General features: G+C 43.2%; 1 protein-coding gene across 1 annotated transcript in view; it reads left to right on the forward strand.

Moving 5' to 3' along the window:
* Nucleotides 1–23,768, forward strand: part of LOC124594646 (kinesin-like protein KIF13A) — a 404,453-nt gene that overhangs the window by 217,727 nt on the left and 162,958 nt on the right. Inside the window, exons 3-5 of the mRNA XM_047133014.1 lie at nucleotides 20,460–20,614; nucleotides 22,181–22,294; nucleotides 22,524–22,771. Of these exons, the coding sequence (XP_046988970.1) occupies nucleotides 20,460–20,614; nucleotides 22,181–22,294; nucleotides 22,524–22,771 (517 nt within the window). The remainder of the gene's footprint in view (nucleotides 1–20,459; nucleotides 20,615–22,180; nucleotides 22,295–22,523; nucleotides 22,772–23,768) is intronic.

Below are 23,768 nucleotides of genomic sequence, written 5' to 3' on the forward strand. Positions count from 1 at the left end.
ATGGGAAATGCCTTTACGGTTGTTTGCGCATAAAGTAGATTCTGTTCGGTTCTGGCTCAGCTAGCGCGCTACGCGTTTAAGCTGCGAGAGGAGGTCGTGTCTTTATCGAAATAAATCTTGACCGGTGTAATCTGTGGGGGCTCGTAGGTGTACTATCTGGGTGTCTCCAGATTTTAAATTCAGACAAATATGAGAGTGCTAAATTAATAGCATCTGCTGTATAACATTTATGCTTATCGACATACTTATACAACTTCAGCTGCTGTCAATAATAATAATAATAATAATAGTAAAGCGGATGTACAATACTAGCAAATACAGAATACCCCAGAAGACATGACAATGTAGCAAAAATAATACATCAACAGCTTGCCTTGCAACATAAACTTATAAAACAACATGTTCCCACATACAAGTATGCACCACAAAATGTACTGGAGAACGATGAATACAAATTATACTGAAACAGAACCATTATAGCAGATAAAACATCACCACATAACAAACCTGACATCATACTCACCAATAAAAAGAAGAAATTAACACAACTAATCGAAATATCCATACCCAATACAACAAATATACAAAAGAAAACAGGAGAAAAAATTGAAAAATACATCCAACTGCCTGAGGAAGTCAAGGACATGTGGCATCAGGATAAAGTTGTCATTATACCAATTATACTATCAACTACAGGAGTCATACCACACAATATCCACCAGTACATCAAAGCAATACAGCTACATCCAAACGTACATATACAACTACAGAAATCTGTAATTATTGATACATGTTCAATTACCCGAAAGTTCCTAAATGCAATGTAACATATACCGTACAGTTAAAAGGAAGTCACGCATGATCAAGGTCCGCGTCACCTTCCATTTTTAACCAGACATAACGTCTGAGACAAGAAAGAAATAATAATAATAATATACATAACATGTCTGAAAAAAGGAAGAATTGTTTTTGTGGAATGAAGTACAGTTTATGGCAAGAACGAAATAACGTTTAAGCTTTCGCTACTCTCCGTTTCGCTTTTTTGTGTAAGTGGGAGTTTTCGTACTTTTTTATGTTTTCGGTCAAATGCAAAAGATTCCTAATTTACGTGTAAATTAACGAATTAACTTCCGGGCTGAAAATCAGGCATTCTTACGTTACACACACACACACACACACACACACACACACAGCTAATGCATATTATACACTTCTTTGTTAAATGTTCGCTTGTAGTCACGCTTATATGATTTCGTCATTTTCTCAGACAACGGGTCTGGTCTGGAATGCCCACTTTCTTTGCGAGTAAACTTTCCTGGTAATTTTCTTTTCTGTTACCGCTTAATACAGGTTCAACATCGTTTATTTTGACACTCCACAGGAAAGCCGATTCCTGCACAGTAGACAATCAACTCCAAACACAAACTGCCGTAGTACTACCTACCAACAAGGCCACTTGACTAGAATACAAATGAGGCGCTGAGAGCCCTAAGGACCAATAGCACACCGTCTTCGACGCCCCATATTTAAATGAATATCAGAGAAACCAGTGAGATAGCGTTTCGTGTATGTTCAAATATACGTACAATGTGGACCTACAGCACAGATAAACCTGACCCACCATAATATCAACAGATGTCAGAAGCTACAGTCTCGCAACCGACGATAATGTGCTTTATGGTTCTCATTGCCTCAAATGGATTACTCTACTATAAAATCCAAAACTTAATGTTCTATATATATCATTTAGAATCCCGCAAAATAGGTTTTTCTGTCAGTATAACTAACATATACTAATGCCCGATCTGATTTTACTGCACAGTGAGTGAATTCGCTTATCTGTGGAATGTGCCCCCACCTTGCGGGACTGAGCGAGGTGGCGCAGTGGTTAGCACACTGGACTCGCATTCGGGAGGACGACGGTTCAATCCCGTCTCCAGCCATCCTGATTTGGGTTTTCCGTGATTTCCCTAAATCGTTTCAGGCAAATGCCGGGATGGTTCCTTCGAAAGGGCACGGCCGATTTCCTTCCCAATCCTTCCCTAATCCGAGCTTGCGCTCCGTCTCTAATGACCTCGTTGTCGACGGGACGTTAAACACTAACCACCACCACCACCTTGCGGGATTTATGCCAAGCGAACGTTGGCAGAGGTCTGCTGCAGTATGTTATCACCTGGCGGCATTGATGTAAACTTTTAGTTGAGTGGTAAGAGCTAGCAGTGCACATCGTAGACGTAGACCGTTTATCAAATCCATATGTATTTGCCCCCTTAAGGCAATTACGTCCTGCCAATTCCGCATGCGCAGAAGCTGCTTAAAACGTGCACAAGTGAAGGTGGGCTCGCGACCCTGATGGCAAGTTTAGCGAGTCTAGAGGAGCAACTTGTAGCACACCGCTGTAGAATTAGTGCTGTGTGTTTCAGATTACCGCCTATACAGTACGTTTAACAGCATCAAAAGAAAATTAACCAATAAATCCGCAAGGTGTCAAAAGTTTGGTTGTTCACGTGCTCTTACACAGCAGCCGCCACTGGATGTAACTGTCTCCATCAAGCTGTTGCGTCACTTTGTGTTGAAGAAGCTCGCGTATCGAACATCTCTGTATTAACCATTGTAATGGGCTCTTACTTTGGCTGTTGAGGGCTTGCCTTCCGGGCGACAATTGCCTTCGGTTCCCTTGAGCGATTTTCCTGCCTCCCTGCCTTTGGCATTAATGCAGCCAACGGGGCCGGCCTTTATTTTTCCGTGTAACAAGGTACTAGCACAGTATTAAAAAGCGGCAGCACGGAGCCCCAGGTAAAGCGAGAACAATGGCGGCGTTCTGTGCCCTTTGTTTGCGCTGTTTTGTCGGCGGCGGCCATTCTGCCCGAGCTGTGACGCCCTTTGTTTCTAGGGCTGCAACTAGCTTTTAAAATGTGCCCCCGTTTCATTAAGAGTTTTCCGTGCGTTTTAATAGCTGCAGGCCGGCTTTGAAAATCCTTCGCCCTCTCGCTGCGCGTACAGTTTATTTCAGTATCCGCTACCTGCCCCTAAAAGCGTGCTTTATGATCCCTTCCAATCAGCGAAGTGTCTGTATGCTAATTGCGCGCTTCCTTGTTGAGTTCGGTCGTATCCACTCGTTCGTGGAATGAAGCCCTTCATTCCAGGGTAAGTAAAAAGTATTTGTTGGTGGGCCACAAGCTCAGAAGTTTGTTTTCCATTCGTGTAGGCAGTGTTTGAGCACAACAAGCAGGTTCAAATGGATGTAGGTTGTAGTAGTTATGTGATGATTTTAATATCTTGAAATTTTTCCGCCTGCCGTCAAAGGTCTTCTCCTTCTTCTTCACTTTATGATTTAGATAATAAACATGTCCTGACTTCACATTTTAGGGCGACAATTTTCTCGGCCTTGCAGAATCTCTTCTTCCTGATTGCTTGTACTACTTGACAACTATTGGAATTTTGTGATACATGTAAAATGTTACCTTTTTTCTCCCTATGTTCTTCCACTTTATCGCTTAAGTTACATATTTATACTTCTTCTCGTATTTTATTTTATCCATATTTTGGAGCTTCAAACGTGATTGTATTGAGTACACTGGAAGTATGAGTTAATAATATAATGGCGTGTGACGAGGGCCTCCCGTCGGTTAGACCTCCAGCCTGTTGCAAGTCTTTCGATTTGACGCCACTTCGGCGACTCGCGCGTCGATGGGATGAAATGATGATGATTAGGACAACACAACACCCAGTCCCTGAGCGGAGAAAATCTACGACCCAGCCGGGAATCGAACACGGGCCCTTTGGATTGACAGTCTGTCGCGCTGACCACTCAGCTACCGGGGGCGGACAGTACGCCTTCAGTCACAAATTTTCATGTCTGGTCAAATACACGGTGCATTTCGAACTCTTTGGGTCCATCATCAGGTATAACTTGCCTTAATACATGATTTATTTTTTTCTGTTGAATGCCGGCCGCAGTAGCCGAGCGATTCTAGGCGCTTCAGTCTGGAACCGCGCGACCGCCTTTTAGACAACTTGTGTCCATGGCGCCTTTGGCTCTGCGCCACACTCGACCCCTACCATCAGCTCTCACTAAATGAAATCGGGATTCATCCGGCTAGGCCACGGTTTTACAGTAGGACCCAACCAACTTGGTCACGAGCTCAGGAGAGCCGATGCAGGTGATGTGGTGCTGCTAGCGAAGGCACTCACGTCTTCTGCTGCCACAGCTCATTAATGCCAAATGTCGCCGCATTGTCCTTACGGATACGTTCTAGATACGCCCCACATTGATCAGCGGTTATTTCACGCAGTGTTGGTTGTCTGTTAGCACTGACAACTCTTCGCAAAGTCGCTGCACTGCGTTGCTCATGGTAAAGCCGGTATTACACTATCAAATTTCTTTGTCAAATATCTTTGTCCATTATCTTTGTCAAAGATATTTGATGGTGTAATAGGGAACTTTGTCAATTGTCGTCCAATATTTGATCAATTCTAGGACCTCGCTGTAGGTTTGATCAAAGAAGTCGCTTGTCTTCTGTTCACTGCGATGTGACATGTTACCACACGGAGCGCTAGCATCACTGCAGCATTCTGTCGTCTGTAGTGTTTTTATAAACATTGCTGGTAAATACAATTGGTGTGTGCCGACAACTACAAAATTAATAGAGATGTATGAAGCTGATGAGGTGATTTACAACGTCAGGCACGCTGAGTACAAAAATAGATGAAGAAGATTGGAGACCTGACCTGACCTAATCTAACCTAACCTAACCCAACCCTCTCCTGTAGCAAGGAATCGGAGTGTTACAGTGAGCCTGTCTTCTGCAGATGTAGCAATTCTTAAGTGAATATTGTGCTTTGTGATATGTGGGTACACTTCATTGAGCACATACAGAAATGTATGCTCATCCATTCTTAAGTAATTGATGTACGACCTGACGTCCTCCACTGTAAGCTCACGTAACAAGTTTTGTTGAATGCTTTTATCATGTCGTCGTAAAACCCACGGCTTCACCCAGGTATGTTTCCTTTTTTTTTCCCCGCTTCTCTTCCGCATATGCACACAGTGCAATTGTGGTACGTGCAACTGCTGCGGTTAATAAGCTGTTGTTGTCAGCCATCTTGAACTTCGACGAACAATATGATGACAGTGTAATACCCCTTCTAGCGCTACGTCAAAGATCTTTGTCAAATATATTTGACGGAATATTTGATCACATCTTTGATCAAATCTTTGACAAAGAAATTTGATAGTGCAATACCGGCCTAAGAGGCAATGATTGGAACTTGATATCCTCGACACATGGCTGACACTGTGGATTTCGGAATATTGATTTCCTTACAGATTTCCGAAATGGATTGTTCCGTGCGCCTAACTTCAACGAGCAAAGTCTGTCAATTCCCGTCTGCGTCTGAAACGTTTTCACATGACTCACCTGAGTACAAATGACAGCCCCGCCAATGAACTGCCCTTTTATACCTTATGTATGCGGTACTCCCGCCATCTGTATACGTGCATATCACCCTTCCCTTTGTCGTCACCGGCAAATAGTCTTCCTGTAGATGTCCACAAAGATGAAAGTCCAGCGGCGTGAAATACGCGCTATGCGGTTGAACGTGAGCGCGGCTAGTGTGTTGTGATTTCCATCCTGTGTACACGGCCTCGGTATGGAAAGCCATATGGCGGCTTCACATTCACACTGCACAGACCTTTGTCATCCGAGTGCCATACGGCAGCCGCGAAGTTTCGCCCGGCGCTCCCACTGCAGTGGACGGCTGCCGCGCCTTTCTCACGGTGACGGCTGTGTTTAGAGGGGAACACTCTGTAGTCCAGCCGGCGCAAGTTGACCTCTGACAGTTGGCAACACTGTTGCCGGCTTTCAACTACGAAGAGCGAACAGTTGCAGTCGAAAACAATAGCGATCTACAGAGCTCGAGTAACTCTGAGGCGAGGCGTTGCTATAGAGACGCTAACAAAATTGCGTAAAGTGATTGGTTACATTAGGCACTAGAGTTGGGCAACACGATTCTTTTTCACGATTCGATTCCTACGATTCAATCTCACATTGCGAATCGATTCCTACGATTCGTTCACTATTCTTTCACGATTCATTCTAGTCTGCGATGGCACGATTCTTACGGAATGCAAAAAGTTCTACATCTTACTCACAGATGGCAGGACATGTCTGAAATCGTCAATGGGGTTAGAATCGAACTGTGTCAGAAATAGTGTATTTATGAGTAAACATGCATATGACGTCACAATTGTGATTCTCGATTTATACGTGTAATGCCTTAATTGACGAAAGGTCACGTTTGATTTGATTGCATCTATTGTTTTATTTCAGTATGCCAGGGAAGAGGAGTCGATTTGTGCGACAGGTGGTGAAAAATTGCTTCCTTTGTTCACCCGCATCCTCCACTTGACTGCCATCTGGCGGTCGTAATCATTCGGCACGACTCGGCATGATTCGGAAGTTGCCTTCGAAGCATAGCGTAGTGCGTACTAAGAATCGATGAACCGTTAGAACTTGGAAACGTCACGACTCGGAAACACGCAATCGTTCTTACGATTCTTTTGAACGACGATCCGTCCGTATCACGATTCGATTCTTACGATTCTTTATTTAGAGTCGTTCAAGTGAACGACTCATTCACGAATCGCCACAACTCTATTAGGCACGCGGAGCTGCTGCGCCCAGGGCTCTATATCTGTCAGAGATCTTCCTACAGCGTCTCGACATTGTAAACATTGGTGCCTTCACGTTTGTCAGGCACAACACGGTACTGCAACGCAACAACAGCGTGCACATCATGTCATTCGTACTACTGTTATTTGCCTTTTTTGTTTTCGTAACTACTTCTCGCAGGACTGCACATAGCTCTTCTTTAGCGGAAGAACTTTCAAGGAAACTTACAAGGACAGGATTCACACAGGAGTGCGTGGATCGATGCATAGGAGTGGATTCTTTCAAAACACGAACGACAAGGAAAAACTGAATACGGCAAGTAAGTTATTCAATCACTTAACACTCAAGCTTGCGGCCAGGACAGCTGCTAGGTGTTCTGCCACCCTAGGCAAGGACTGAAAAATGACACCCACCTAGACGTGAGTGTTGGTCGACCGGGAGGCGTGCCGATATAGTCCGCGCAGTTGCGACAAACACTGTGTCCTGATGGTGCAGTGGTTAACGAAACTGGCTAGTAAGCAGGACATCCTGGATTCGAGTCCTGGTTCGGCACACGTTTTCACTCTTCGCCGCTCATTCTGCATAAAGTCCCGATGTAACTGTTATCAATTATGTATGTATGTATGTATGTATGTATTGAACTGGGAACCTAAAAACGACGGAGAGGCTTCGTCCCCGCCGTAGCCCTCAGTGGTTCACAACCCGACAACAGGCTACAGCAGCCCACTCACCCCACCGTCGCCGCACACCGAACCCGGGGTTATTGCGCGGTTCGGCCCAATGAAGAATATACTCCTCGGGAAGCAGTACGTGAATAATGAGGAGGTTATTGACGTCGCAAGACGTGGGTCCGACGTCGACCAGTAGAAGGATACCATGCGCGTAAACAAGCCATCACAATGAACGGGAAGAGTGGGGAATAATAAGGTGTATTTGAAAACTGAATAAAAAGGATCTGCTTTAAGAAAAAAATGTGTTCCATTACTTATTGATCGCGCCTCGTAATAAGGAGATGTTTTACATGAATGGTACACTGTGATACGTTTTTGAATAGGTCTAGCAGAAAGTGGATTACCGTTTGAAAACTTTGGGATGGATGGTTTGGGGAAGACCAGACAGCTTGGTCATCGGTCTCATCGGATTAGGGAAGGATGGGGAAGGAAGTCGGCCGTGCCCTTTCAGAGGAACCATCCCGGCATTTGCCTGGAGTGATTTAGGGAAATCACGGAAAACCTAAATCAGGATGGCAGGACGCGGGATTGAACCGTCGTCCTTCCGAATGCGAGTCCAGTGTCTAACCACTGCGCCACCTCGCTCGGCGAAAACTTTGGGGTGCGGTTAAAGAAAGGCGTACTGCTGTTCGTACCTTCGTAATAAACAAAACTGTCAGAAAGACAATCATGCTGATTAATGGCACGCCCCCCTCACCTCCCCCCACCAGAGAGTTAAACAACTATTACTTTTATTACTTGACACATTTGTGTTTCACTTCGGGAGAAAACTTTCTTTTAGGGTTGGTGGGATAAAATGGATCCCCAGTATTGTGGTCTATAGTGTCACCGCTGAATCCGCGTTTGTTGTACACTGAAGAGCCAAAAAAACTGGTACGCCTGCCTAACTAATATCGTGAAGGGCCCCCCGAGCACGCAGATGTGCCGCAATACGACGTGGAATGGACTCGACTAATGTCTGATGTAGTTCTGGAGGGAATTATCACCGTGAATCCTGTAAGGCTGTCCATAAATCCGTAAGAGTACGAGGAGGTGGAGATATCTTCTGAGCAGCACGTTGCAAGGCATCCAAGATACGCTCAAGCGGAAGTGTTGAAAATCAGAAGGGTGTTCTGTAGCAATTCTGGACGTGTGGGGTGTCGCGCTGCCCAACTGGAATTGCCCAAATCCGTAAGAATGCACAGTGGACATAAATGGATGAAGGTGATCAGACAGGGTGCTTACCTATGTGTCATCTGTCGAGTCGTGTCTAGACGTATCAGGGGTCCCATATCACTACAACTGCACACGTCCCACACCATTACAGAGCCTCCACCACCTTCAACAGTCCACTGCTGCCATGCAGGGTCCATGGATTCATCATGTTGTCTCCATACCCGTACACGTCCATCCGCTCGACACAATTTGAAACGAGACTCGTCCGACCAGGCAACATGTTTCCACTCATCAACAGTGAAACGCCGATGTTGACGGGCCCAGAAGAGGCGTAAAGCTTTGTGTCGTGCAGTCGCCAAATGTACACGAGTTTCGTTGAATGGTTCACAGGTTGACACTTGTTAATGACCCAGCAGTGAAATCTGCAGCAATTTGCGGATGGGCTGCACTTCTGTCATGTTGAACGATTCTCTTCAGTCGTCGTCAGTCCCGTTCTTGCAGGATATTTTTCCGGCCGCAGCGATGTCGGAGATTTGATGTTTTACCAGATTCCTGACATTCACGGTACACTCGTGAAATGGTCGCACGGGAAAATCCCCACTTCATCACTACCTCGGAGATTCTGTGTTCCATCGCTCGTGCGCCGACTATAACACCACGTTCAAACTCAGTTAAATTTTGATAACGTGCCATTTTAGCAGCAGTAACCGATCAACAAATGCGCCAGGCACTTGTTGTTTTCTGTAGGCGTTTCCGACCGCAGCACCGTATTCTGCCTGTTTACATATATCCGTATTTGAATACACATGCCTATACCAGTTTCTTTGGCACTTCAATATATTTTTTTATTTATTTAGTGGCGTACGGAACGTGCCAATACAGCCCTCTTAGTAGTATAATGTCAGGTATGACGATACACGAACGTAATGACATCACAGACCCATTCCCCGAGCGGAGAAAATCTTCGACCATATCCGGGACTCGAACCCGGGCCTCTTCACTTAGCAATCTGCCACACTGGCCGCGCAGCTACCGAGGCGGATTCAATTTGTTGTACTGTGATGCGACGGGCTAGCTGAGGGAGCGGCACTGCAGAAACAGGTGTCCGCGTTAGCTGTTTGATAAAGCGGTCGACTCGCGCGCCATATGTATGCAGATGGAGCGGGGCGGCGCGGCGTTTACTTTGCTGGGCTAATCTGATGGGCTGCCGCCGGCCAGGGAGAGAGCTTTTTACAGCGCTATATCCCGGCCCCCACCAGTAATTTTTCCGGTAATGGGATTAAATCCTCCGCGCTCCCGACGGCCGGCGATGCTAGACGGGGCGGTAGTATTAACGGGGAGGCCTCCCTCCGTCTGACGTCCTTAAAGGCCGAGAGGAATGGACTTACCCAACGGGGTCGCACTCCGCCGAGAATCTGCAGGGAGCTGTTTCCGATGCTTGTCGTTCTAACTTATTTACGACGGCGAAGTTAGAAGTTTCTCTCGTGCCCGTGATAGGCTGTATTTTTTTTACATCGAGATACTTTGTACATTGTGCACATCTAGGGACGTTCGATGGTCCTCGATATTTACAAAGTATCGATGTTAGGAATTTGATTATCTGTGTTTCAGTTTCGATAATGTGTTTGAAACGTTGTAACATCGATACCAAAGATAAAATGTCGACCTTCGATAATGGCACATAAACCATGCTACTTCTTATCTTTTAAAATGTTGTACATGACTGGAGCAGCAAGCGTAGAATTAAATCTTTCTTGTAGAAACAGTAAACAACAACTGGATTACATGTTGTGGCTGATGTACGTTAAAATATAGCCGGAAGCGTCAGCCAAATAGAAATTTTCGCGTCCATAATAAATTAAAACATACACAACATGGTTGTTGTCATCCGGTTTTTCTCACCAATTTAGCACTAGCCGTACATTGGTGAGGAATACTATATGACAACAACCGTCTTGTGCATGTTTTAATTTATTGGCTCTGAGCACTATAGGACTTAACTTCTAAGGTCATCAGTCCCCTATAACTTAAAACTAATTAAACCTAACTAACCTAAGGACATCACACACATCCATGCCCGATGCAGGATTCCAGCCTGCGTCCGGAGCGGTCGCAGCCTTTCAATTTATTACGGAGGTGAAATTTTCTACTTAACTTGCGCCTTCCGGCTGTATTTTAACGTACCTCAGTCACACCATGTAATACTGTTGTCTAAGCGTATTTCTGAAGACATCTTTATAAACGTTGAAACCTCGGTAAAGGGGTTTAATAAATGTTCCAATTTGCAACAGATTGGCCATTTATTGTTTCTACAAAAAGACTACTTCCTAACATTGTCAGTAGTTTCTTCGGCTTTTATACGAACCTTTTTATGAACGTGTCTCATAAGGACACCAGGACAGCACATTTATGACTTGACAAAAATAGTCGGGCAGGTGAGCATTATTGTTATTTCTTTACTTTCTCAGACGTTAAGTCTGGTTAAAAATGGAAAGTGACGCGGACCTTGATCAAGCGTCACTTCCTTTTAACTGTACGGTATATGTTATATTGCATTTAGGAACTTTCGGGTAATTGAACATGTATCAATAATTACAGATTTCTGTAGTTGTATATATAAGTTTGGATGTAGCTGTATTGCATTGATGTACTGGTGGATATTGTATGATTTTTATTATTATATTACTGGCCATTAAAATTGCCACACCACGAAGATGACGTGCTACAGACGCGAAATTTAACCGACAGGAAGAAGATGCTGTGATATGCAAATGATTAGCTTTTCAGAGCATTCACACAAGGTTGGCACCGGTGGCGACACCTACAACGTGCTGACATGACGATAGCTTACAACCGATTTCTCAAACACAAACAGCAGTTGACCGGCGTTGCCTGGTGAAACGTTGTTGTGATGCCTCGTGTAAGGAGGAGAAATGCGTACCATCACGTTTCCGACTTTGATAAAGGTCGGATTGTAGCCTATCGCGATTGCGGTTTATCGTATCGCGACATTGCTGCTCGCGTTGGTCGAGATCCAATGACTGTTAGCAGAATATGGAATCGGTGGGTTCAGGAGGGTAATACGGAACGCGTGATGGATCCCAACGGCCTCGTATCACTAGCAGTCGAGATGACAGGCATCTTATCAGCAAGGCTGTAACGGATCGTGCAGCCACGTCTCGATCCCCGAGTCAACAGATGGGGACGTTAGCAAGACAACAACCATCTGCACGAACAGTTCGACAACGTTTGTAGCAACATGGAGCATCAGCTCGAAGACCGTGGCTGCGGTTACCCTTGACTCTGCATCACAGACAGGAGCGCCTGCGATGGTATACTCAACGATGAACCTGGGTGCACGAATGGCAAAACGTCGTTTCTTCGGATGAAGGTTCTGTTCACAGCATCATGATGGTCGCATCCGTGTTTGGCGAGATCGCGGTGAACACACATTGGAAGAGTGTATTCGCGATCGCCATACTGGCGTATCACCCGGCGTGATGGTATGGGGTGCCACTGGTTACACGTCTCAGTCACCTCTTGTTTGCACTGACGGCGCTTTGGACAGTGGACGTTACATTTCAGACGTTTTACGACCCGTGGCTCTACCCTTCATTCGATCCCTGCGAAACTCTACATTTCAGCAGGATAATGCACGAACGCATGTCGCAGGTCCTGTACGGGCCTTTCTGGATACAGAAAATGTTCGACTGCTGCCCTGGCCTGCACATTCTCCAGATCTCTCTCCAATTGAGAACGTCTGGTAAATGGTGGCCGAGCAACTGGCTCGCCACAATACTCCAGGCACTACTGTTGACGTACTGTGGTATCGTGTTGAAGCTGCATGGGCAGCTAGCTGTACCTGTACACGCCATCCAAGCTCTGTTTGACTCAATGCCTAGGCGTATCAAGGCCGTTATTACGGCCAGAGGTGGTTGTTCTGGGTACTGATTTCTCAGGATCTATGCACTCAAATTGCGTGAGAATGTAATCACATGTCAGTTCTAGTATAATATATTTGTCCAATGAATACCCGTTTATCATCTGCATTTCTTCTTGATGTAGTAATTTTAATGGCCAGTAGTGTATAATCATCCTGTATTAACGGTTTCCTCGGAAACTGGCTGTGGGATAGGGAGAGGACTGGGAGGCGAATCCCACCACCCTTGCTGTGCGGGACGTTCTGTAGCTGACAGAAGTGCCTCCGCGGACTTAGTGGCGGTGCCCAGCGGGGACATTTTACGCCCCTTGGTAAGCCGGCGGTTTTCGTTCAGTGTGCCAGAGCCGTTGTCGTGGGCAAGAGTTTCGCTTTGGGGCGAACTGCCGTAATTACCCGGAATTGCTTCTGCTGGCACTGCCTTCAGGGTGGGCGCGTAATGGCCTTCATTTAATGAAATTTCGCGGCCACGCACGGCACGTCGTCGCAGCGAGGGTAGCTCGTCTGCCGAGGGCGACCACAGGCGCAGCGGGCTCACGGCCGCCGCCCCTGATCGCTGTTTAATGACTTTCAGCAAGTGTTCCTTACTCCTATAGTTTTTATGTCGGCGCCGTACCGCTGACACTTTGTCTTTAGCCGGGAGCTGTCTGTAGCCGGGAGCCATTGTTACTTTATTACCTATTTGTTGCTGTTAGTTACATGGTAAGACACCTACTCTTGACTCTCAATATGCACTGAAGCGCTAAAGAAATTGTTATAGGCATGCGTATTCAAATACAGAGATATGTAAACAGGCAGAATACGGCGCTGCGGTCTGCAACGCCTTTATAACACTTGTCTGGTGCAGTTATTAGATCGGTAACTGCTGCTACGAGGTGCATTCAAGTTCTAAGGCCTCCGATTTTTTTTCTCCGGATTGGAAAGAGAGAGAAACATGCGCATTGTTTTAAAATGAGGCCGCGTTCATTGTCAATACGTCCCAGAGATGGCAGCACCGTGCGGCAGATGGAATTTTACCGCCAGCGGCGAGAATGAGAACTGTTTTAAATACTTAAAATGGCGACGTTTTCCTTACTTGAACAGCGTGCAATCATTCGTTTTCTGAATTTGCGTGGTGTGAAACCAATTGAAATTCATCGACAGTTGAAAGAGACATGTGGTGATGGAGTTATGGATGTGTCGAAAGTGCGTTCGTGGGTGCGACAGTTTAATGAAGGCAGAACATCGTGTGACAGCAAACCGAAACAACCTCGGGCTCGCACAAGCCGGTCTGACGACATGATCGAGAAAGTGGAGAGAATTGTTTTGGGGGATCGCCGAATGACTGTTGAACAGATCGCCTCCAGAGTTGGCATTTCTGTGGGTTCTGTGCACACAATCCTGCATGACGACCTGAAAATGCGAAAAGTGTCATCCAGGTGGGTGCCACGAATGCTGACGGACAACCACACGGCTGCCCGTGTGGCATGTTGCCGAGCAATGTTGATGCGCAACAACAGCACGGATGGGACTCTTTTCGTCGGTTGTGACAATGGATGAGACGTGGATGCCATTTTTCAATCCAGAAACAAAGCTCCAGTCAGCTCAATGGAAACACACAGATTCACCGCCACAAAAAAAATTTCGGGTAACCGCCAGTGCTGAAAAAATGATGGTGTCCATGTTCTGGGACAGCGAGGGCGTAATCCTTACCCATTGCATTCCAAAGGGCACTACGGTAACAGGTGCATCCTACGAAAATGTTTTGAAGAACAAATTCCTTCCTGCACTGCAACAAAAACGTCCGGGAAGGGCTGCGTGTGTGCTGTTTCACCAAGACAACGCACCCGCACATCGAGCTAACATTGCACTACAGTTTCTTCGTGATAACAACTTTGAAGTGATTCCTCATGCTCCCTACTCACCTGACCTGGCTTGTAGTGACTTTTGGCTTTTTCCAACAATGAAAGACACTCTCCGTGGCCGCACATTCACCAGCCGTGCTGCTATTGCCTCAGCGATTTTCCAGTGGTCAAAACAGACTCCTAAAGAAGCCTTGGCCGCTGCCATGCAATCATGGCGTCAGAGTTGTGAAATATGTGTATGTCTGCAGGGCGATTACGTCGAGAAGTAACGCCAGTTTCGTTGATTTCGGGTGAGTAGTTAATTAGAAAAAAAATCGGAGGCCTTAGAACTTGAATGCACCTCGTACAATGACAGGCAGGCTATCAAGAATTGAGTGAGTTTGAGCATGGTGTTATAGTTGGCGCACGGGCGATGGGGTACAGCATCTCCGAGGTGGCAATGAAATGGGGATTTTTCCCGTACGACCATTTTCACGAGTGTACCGTGAATATCAAGAATCCGGTAAAACATCAAATCTCTGACATTGCTGTGGCCAGAAAAAGGTGTTGAAGGAACGGGACGGACGACGACTGAAGAGAATTGTTCAAATTGACAGAAGTGCAACCCTTCCGCAAATTGCTGCAGATTTCAATGCTGGGCCATATCATCGATATGGGCTTTCGGAGCCGAAGGTCCACTCGTGTACTCTTTATGGCTGCACGACACAAAGCTTTACGCTGCACCTGGGTCCGTCAACACAGACTGGAAATTTGCTGCGTGGTCGGACGAGTGTCGTTTCAAATTGTATCGAGCGGACCCTGCATGTCAGAAAGGGAGTGTTCAAGCTGGCGGAGGCTCTGAAATGGTGTGGGATGTGTGCAGCTGGAGTGATACGGGACCCCTGATACGTCTAGGTACGACTCTGACAGGTGACACGTACGTAAGCATCCAGTCTGATCACCTGCATCCATTCATGTCTGTTATGCATTCTGACGGACTTGGGCAATTCGAGCATGAAAATGCGTCACCCCACACTTCCAGAATTGCTACAGAGTGGCTTGCGTCACACTCTTCTGAGTTTAAACACTTTCCGCTGGCCACCAAACTCCCCAGACATGGAGATTATTGAGGATATCTGGGGTGCCTTGCAACGTGCTGTTCACAAGAGACCTCCACTCCGTCGTACTCTTACCGATTTATGGACAGACCTGCAAGGTTCATGATGTCAGTTCCATCCAGCACTACTTCAGGCAACAGTCGAGTGCATGTCACATTGTTTTGCGGCACTTCTGCTTGCTTGCGAGGGCTCTACACTATATTAGGTAGGTGTACCAGTTCCCTTGACTCTTCAGTGTAGTTCATTATTAACTTTCTCTGTGTATGATGCATGTCTAGAAATTAAGAGTGCAGAGGTCAGAGGAATTTACAGGGTGTCCAAAAGGCTTTTTGCGACTTCAGTGTCATGTAACTCGACTTGAGAGATTATTTGTTGTTGTTGTTGTTGTCTTCAGTCCTTCAGTCCCTCTCGCTCTATCCTGTACGAGGCTCTTCATCTTCCAATAACTACTGCAACCTACGTTCTTATGAGTCTGTTTACTGTATTCATATTTTGGTCTCGCTTTACAATTTTTACCCCCCCCCCCCCCCCCCCCCCCCCACACACACACACACTCACACTCACGCACACACTTCCCTCCAGCACTAAATTGGGTTTCATTACTAAACATGGGAACACCCCAGACAAATACTTGCAGGAAAGACTTCCTAACTCTTAAAACTATATTCGACATTAACAAATTTCAGTACTTAAGAAATGCTTTTCTTGCCATTGTCAGTCTATATTTTATATCCTCTCTACTTCGGCCATCGTCAGTTATTTTGGTGCCCAAATAGCAAAACTCATCTCCTACTGTAAGTATCTCTTTTCTTATTCTAATTTCCTTAGCAGCACCTGATGTAATTCTACTACGTTCCATTATTCTTGTTTTGCTTTTGTTGGTCATTGTATATCCCCTTTTCAAGACACTATCCATTCCTCCAACTGTTCTTTCAAGTCATTTGTTATCTCTGACAGAATTACAATTTCTTCGACAAACCTTAAAGTTTTTATTTCTTCTCCCTGAACTTTAATTTCTACTCCAATTTTTTGTTTGTTTGCTCTACTGCCTGTCCAGTATACAGATTGAATAACATTGATGATAGGCTACAACCATGTCCCACTCACTTCTCAACCACTGCTTCCCTCTCATGCCCCTCGACTCTTGTGACTGCCGTCTGGTTTCTGTACAAATTGAAAATAATCTTTCGCCCCCTGTATTTTACCGCTATTACCTTCAGAATTTCAAAGAGTGTATTCCAGTCAACACTGTCAGAAGCTTTCTCTAAGTCTACAAATGCTATAACGTAGGTTTGCCTTTCATTAACCTTTCTTCTTAGATAAGTCATAGTATCAGTATACCATCGGGTGTTCCTACATTTCTCTGGAATCGACACTGATCTTCTCCGAGGCCGGCATCTACCACTTTATCCATTCTTCTGCAAAGAATTCGTGTTGGTGTTTTTAATATTCCCCAGACATGACTTATTAAATTGATAAATCGGTAATTTTCACACCTGTCAGCAACTGCCTTCTTTGGAACTGAAATTATTTTATTCTTCTCGAAGTCTGAGGGTACTTCGCTTGTCTCAAAAATCTTGCACGCCAGATGGAAGAGTTTTATCGTTGTTGGTTCTCTCAAGGCTATAAGTAATATCGTCTACTCCCGGGGCTCTATTTCGAATTAGGTCTTTCAGTGCTCTGTCACATTCTTCTGGCCGTATCATATCTCCCATCTCATCTTTATTTACATCCTCTTCCATTTCTGATTTTCCATCTGAGGTCTTGGTATTCATACTGCTGCTTCTCTTTTCTCCAAAGGCCTCTACGTCTTTCTCCAAAGGTCTCTAGGTCTTTCTGTGTAGACTCACAGATATTTTGGTGGATCCCAAGGTGACTATTTCAGGATTTAGTCATATCCGGTACATGCTACATGTCTTAATAGAAAAACTGCCATATAGCATTGCCCAAACTCTGACCATGCGTCAAGGATGTGTACCCAGTCATTAGTCAGGCACCGTTTTCCTGTTTTCAGAGACCTGCTACTCAGTAATGAATTGACTTACTGACCTCAGTTTTTGTATGCAACCAGTATGTAGGCCACTAAGTTGATATAATGTATAAAAAGTAGGCACCGTTTTCCTGTTTTCAGAGACCTACTACTCAGTAATGAATTGACTTACAGACCTCAGTTTTTGTATGCAACCAGTATGTAAGCCACTAAGTTAATATAATGTATAAAAAGTAGTGTGCATCATTAAGATTTTTATGAAAAATTTTGAAAAACACACTTTTATTATGCTGTGCTTTAAATTTATGAATTTTAAAAACTCTTAACTTTCCGTAGGGGAAACAGTACAGACCTCAGCTTGTGTTCTGTAACTCTTTGGTCCTAGTATTAAGTATAATAATGAAAAGCATTTGGCACTGCAGTTAGAACTTCTTAACTTTAAGTGAAAGTGACACCATCGCGAAAAAAAGTCGAAGTTGACGTACTTCAAAGTCCTGGAGCGGTACGTAGACAGTTGTATTTCAATTTCATTTGTTGCTGATATGTTTACAAATCTGGTAGCAGTCTTAGGTGCAAAGAAGAATATCCAAACTCACTTTATTCACTGGCAAAGAACAAAATAAAAATGCCAGTTGCAATACCATCCACATTCACCACTACAAGGAATTAGTAAATAAAAACCATGTGTATTCCTTGAAAAATTGTTCCTAAAAAATATTTATGGCTGACCTTCAAGTTTCCACTTCGCTATCACATCAGAAACAGTGGACCTAGGGATGTTTAGGAGTGTGGAAATCTTGCGTACAGGCGAATGACACAAGTGACACCCAATCACCTGACCACGTTCGAAGTCCGTGAGCTCCACCCCATTTTGCTCTCTCACGATGTCTAATGACTACTAAGGGTGCTGATGTGGAGTACCTAGCACTAGGTGGCAGCACAATGCACCTAATATGAAAAACATAAGTCTTTGGGGTGTTTGGATAATTTTGATCACATAGTGTAGCTTCCTAACTGCCAGAGAAAATGTATTTCTGTTGATGGAAATTATGTAGAAAAATAAGGCACTCCTTTTGTATTGGTATGTATAGCTAATAAAATTGTGTTACAATATTACAGTTTATTAGAATGACCCACATTTTTTCTTTTGTAATGCTTTACTCCTAGCAGTGTCAATGCATTTTTAATACATGTACTATCAACGTAGGAGAATGGTCGGGATGGGGGCAGGGGAGGGGGAGGGAGTGAACCACAAAGAAAAATTTAAAAAGCTACAAGTTTTGTTAATATTTTTGGGCTTTTACTAACAACATGCTTTCTAAAGATTTAATGATGTATGATCATTATCCAGAACTTAAAAATCTCTCTTAACACTGTCTTAGTAATACCAACGCATTTTCAATAACTTAATGCCCACCACAAAATATATTTAAAAAATACCAATTTCTTTAACTGTTACAGACTTTTATTAAAACGGGCCATGCTTGAAACTAGTAGTGCTGAATAAATTATTTTAAGTACTGCCCAATGGTATGATGTCTTTCCTCACATGTATCAAAGCTGTGGTGCCCACCCAGAAGAAAATCATAGGTCCTCTTATGTCTGTGTGAAGGTAAACTGAATGGCCGTTAGCATTTCCACAGGTGTTCTAATGAAGCAGTCTACTGCTCATCTCTGCATCTCATCTGCATTTGTACTGAATGTCGTATCACTTTGTGTGACAATTAAACATTATTTAAACAATATGACTATCCTGGGGTGTGTCAGTGATGAAGTAGTTGAACACTATTGGAACCTTGCCTCTGTCATTGTGCTTTATGTTAAAAATAGGGACAATGAATACATGGAAACCTTGAGAGAGATTTGACAGAAACCATAAGTACGCTGCAGTGGAACACTATATCTAACTTATCTCTTGATCTGGGTAGATACACAGTAAAGATTGGATGATATATTAATTTTATCTATACTTTTAAAATGTAAGTCGTGTGTTAGTTGTTTCCCACCAAACCAAATACTAAATTTATTTGTATGTAATCCTGTTTGCAGTGCAGTTAAATCTCTGGCCCCTTTGACCAAGAACTATGTTTTATTACATTGGATAGTAAGAAAACTTTTCAGTCATTCGTTACACTTTGTGACAAATCATTGGTGTATTTGTGAAGAGACAGCAAACCAACAACTGAGCTCAGTGGTGTTGATTATTGTAGAACCTCGCATATGGGTGAGCCCTACAAATAACACAGACCACTTTGAAAATCTATCATAGTCAAACTCCTGCTATGATGCTACGACGACGATTTTTGCCCAGAGTAGTATTGTGTGTTGAACCATTTTAGTGACCTAAATTACAAGATAAAAACTTTCCAATGAAACATAACTGTTAAGTTACACAATACAGTGACTGAAAGAAGGGAAGTGACACTCACACTCTGTCAAGTGACGCTATTTTTAATTTCTTTCTGCTGAACAGTGTGGGATGCTGCACTGAGCACTGCAGAACTTCTGTCCACCTGCCATGAAATCATCTTTGCTTCCCCCTCATCTCATTGCTAGTCAGCCACTACTCTTGTTTTTTTTCTTCTTTTTTTCTTTTTCTCTCTCTCTCTTCAAATCACAATTGTTACTGGAAAGCAGGATGAGGAATTCTTATTCACGGAAGATGGACATGAATGGTGTTCTTTATGATACAGAAACAAAACAAGTTGCATACTGAATAGAGTGCATCAGTATTTTTTAAAAAAATGAAATGAAATGAATGTATGACATTATTGGCTGGGATGCCCTGTCTGGAGGTTTTTGACTGCCTGGTGAAAATTTAAAAAAATTGTGCCTTAAATATAATTCAGCACAATTTTTAAATGCATTTAATGTTCTTATTTACATTTCTGATGTGCTACTTTGGTGTGTATGTTGACTGTATGGTTATTTATTAGGATATCAGGAATCAAGGCTTTTTTAAATGAATGTATTTAATTTGTCATTCTCTGTGCATCTGTTATTGACTCACCACTTGTAACTTTTCTTTCAGGGTCAGGAAAATCATATACCATGATGGGAAGCCAAGATAGCAAGGGCATAATTCCAAGACTGTGTGATTCACTCTTTGACCAGATTTCCAGACAACAGAGCCCTGAGCTGTCGTATAAAGTGGAAGTAAGCTATATGGAAATTTACAATGAGAAGGTGAGTTGATGAGTCAGGTGATGTTCATGAGAAATGAGTGTCATGTTCATGGGAAAGTGAGCAGAGGAGGAGTAGGCACTCATATAATAAATGTTTTAACTATACTGTAGCGTGGTAAATACTCCCTTTGTCAGAAAAGCTCCAGTACAGTTTTTTTAAAGAAATGTAACATTGCACTTACTAAGTAATGATCCTAGCTCCTATTGAAGCAATCCACATAAATATTTATACACAGTTTTTGCAGGACCTGGAAGCAAGCAGGGAAATTTTCAACATCAATGCTTGTAAGCTCATTTGTCACTGCCTATTGGATATCTATAATATCTCGATGTAACTTTCTTTTCTGTCACCTTTTCACTCGCAGAAACGAGGAAAAAATGTCAAGGCGAGAGGTCGGGCAAACGTGGCGGATGTTGGGATGTCAATAACAGAATGTCTGGTCAGGTACTTGGTAACAGATAAAGCAGTATAGGTTTGTGCAGTAAGAACTAGTCCTGAGAATACCACAAATCAGGCCATTGACGTCAAATTGCTTGTTGCAAATGTTTCAAGATTTGGATGTAAAGAGTTTGGTTCACTGTTTGACCTGGACGAATGTACTCGTGGTGAACTGATCCTTTACTATCAAAGAATGTGATCGACAATGCCTTTGTTCTCAAAGGTTGTCATTTGACGTTTCTTGAAGCTGGTGATCCCGGACTCCACTATTCTGCACTTCGACGCATCATGTGAGGGTCATACTGGTAGCACCAACTTTCATCCGCACCAGTAACTTTTGACAGAAATGTGGGATCACATCTGGCTCTACCCAGTAGTTCAACAGAAATGCTTCACCTTTCCTCTTTCTGTTTGTCTGTTAGTGCATTAAGTTCAATTTCCGTATATCTTTGCCCAAAATCTTATGACACACATCATGATTCAAATTAAGGTCTTCTGATATTGTACACACAGTTACATGATGGTCTTCTTGCAATAACTGCCTTACAAACTCAATGTTTGCATAAGTATGTGCTGTAGACAGGGGACCAGTTCTGTGATCTCTTGCACTGAATCTCCGCCTTCACGAAACCTTTTGTACCACTCAAAAACACTGCTTCTTGAAAGTGTCTCATATGCATGTTGTTGCTTAATCATTGTCCACACTTCACTAGAGTTTTCCTGAATTTAAGGCGAAACTTAATGTTCACTCCTAGCTCACAATTGCATCTATTGTGTCATTGTAACTAAAGCGCCAAGAACCCAAATAGTGTGTTGTTAAGCACACCCCCGTTACCTAGTGAGTTTGTGCACAGATGTGGCCAAGATCATTTCAAGGATATACACATACCAGGTAACATAAAATTAATGTTTGTTACTTTTTAGTATTGCAAACTCAGAAATAAAAAAAAAACTGTAATGGAACTTTCCTGACAAAGGGAGTAGATGGTCAAGTATGTATTAACAAACTGGTGTATCTTTATTTATACACAATGAAAAATCCAGGATGGATTTATTTATACACAGGACTTATTTATACACAGGTAGAAAGAGTTCATCGTGGAACTAATAACTATTGTTATTTTACAGGTTCATGATCTACTTGACCCAAAAACGAATAAGCAGTCATTGAAAGTTAGGGAACACAATGTTTTAGGTCCTTATGTTGATGGCCTTTCGCAGTTAGCTGTCACATCATTTCAGGTAATAGAACACAAAAACTATACTAAATATTCAAAAACTTAATTGAGTCAGGAATCATATGGAAATGTTCATAAGTGCTTGAATTTAAACACATTCTTATTTATTTACATTCTTGTAATCACACACAAAGTCAGGCTCTTTGGTTTTGATATAAATATTAAGATACAGATACAACCTTTTGACATATGTTGAGTACAATTAACTAATGTAAATGTACATTCTATTCCAGGACATCGATAACCTAATGGCAGAAGGCAACAAGTCACGCACAGTTGCAGCTACCAATATGAATAGTGAATCTTCGCGGTCGCATGCAGTGTTTTCGGTGGTTTTGACACAGACACTGACAGATGCAAAAAGTGGTGTTTCAGGGGAGAAAGTGAGTCGAATGTCTTTAGTGGACTTGGCAGGTAGTGAGAGGGCTGTGAAGACTGGTGCTGTTGGAGATCGTCTTAAAGAAGGATCGAACATCAACAAGTAAGTCACAATTAGCTCAATAAATTGCAGCAGTAAATAATCATCAAATGACTCATGATGTTTCATTGTTTAATACTATAAAATTTGGACTGAAGCTGTGGTAAATTTTGTACAGTCATTATCATTGAATGGGACCCCAAGAATTATATAAATTAATTATGGCTTGTATGTTGTACCTCTTTGTATATGTTTTCCATTAGTTCTGTGCTGGTATTTTAGAAGCAGAATCTCTGTTGTCTTTATATCATGATCTTTTGAAAAATGTATGAGGGAGATATGGTTCAGAAGCACCAGAGGTGAAAGAAATTGAAAATATTCAGTACTAGTCTACTGGATTGCAAAAATTAAAACTTGGTACTTAAGAAACAATTATTATGAGTTTTGTGCCATTAAATTCTTTTACTGCCTTACAGGCACTGAACTTCAAGTACGAGCAAGTAAATTTGTTCGTGCCATTCTACACAAGATGCCACTTAAATAAAGATAGGAAAAGACATGCCTTTGTGCTGACATAATGTCATCGAAACTTGAGAGGAAGCAACATGACTTATGCAACCACTAAGATTGCAGACTTATATAACCCATAAGACTGCATCCCACAGCAATTATTTTACCTTGGTACTGAGCCAGTGTATGATTTGTGCATAGAAGAAAGAGTGCAAGTCAAAAAGATGATGTTATCAGTAAAATATCAACACAGACAGTGCATACTTCCTTACAGCTACTTAGGTGGAACCAAAAGTTCCTCACTACTTTGGAAGCAAGGAAGATTAGTGTTCAACCTCCCATTGACAATGAGGACATCAGACACGGCTGCTACTCTGAGTTGAACACTGCCTCTAATGAGTAAGAATCCACAATCTCCAGTGCAGATGCACACTTACATTAGACCTCCAGTGGGAATCTAAAATTAGCGAGCAGGAGTACATGGACAGGGGCTGCAGATAGGTGGTGCTAGGTGGAAATGTGAGTTGGCAGGGGAGCTTGCCAAGATAGT

This window comes from Schistocerca americana, chromosome 2 (assembly GCF_021461395.2).
Source record: "Schistocerca americana isolate TAMUIC-IGC-003095 chromosome 2, iqSchAmer2.1, whole genome shotgun sequence".
Lineage (NCBI taxonomy): Eukaryota > Metazoa > Arthropoda > Insecta > Orthoptera > Acrididae > Schistocerca > Schistocerca americana.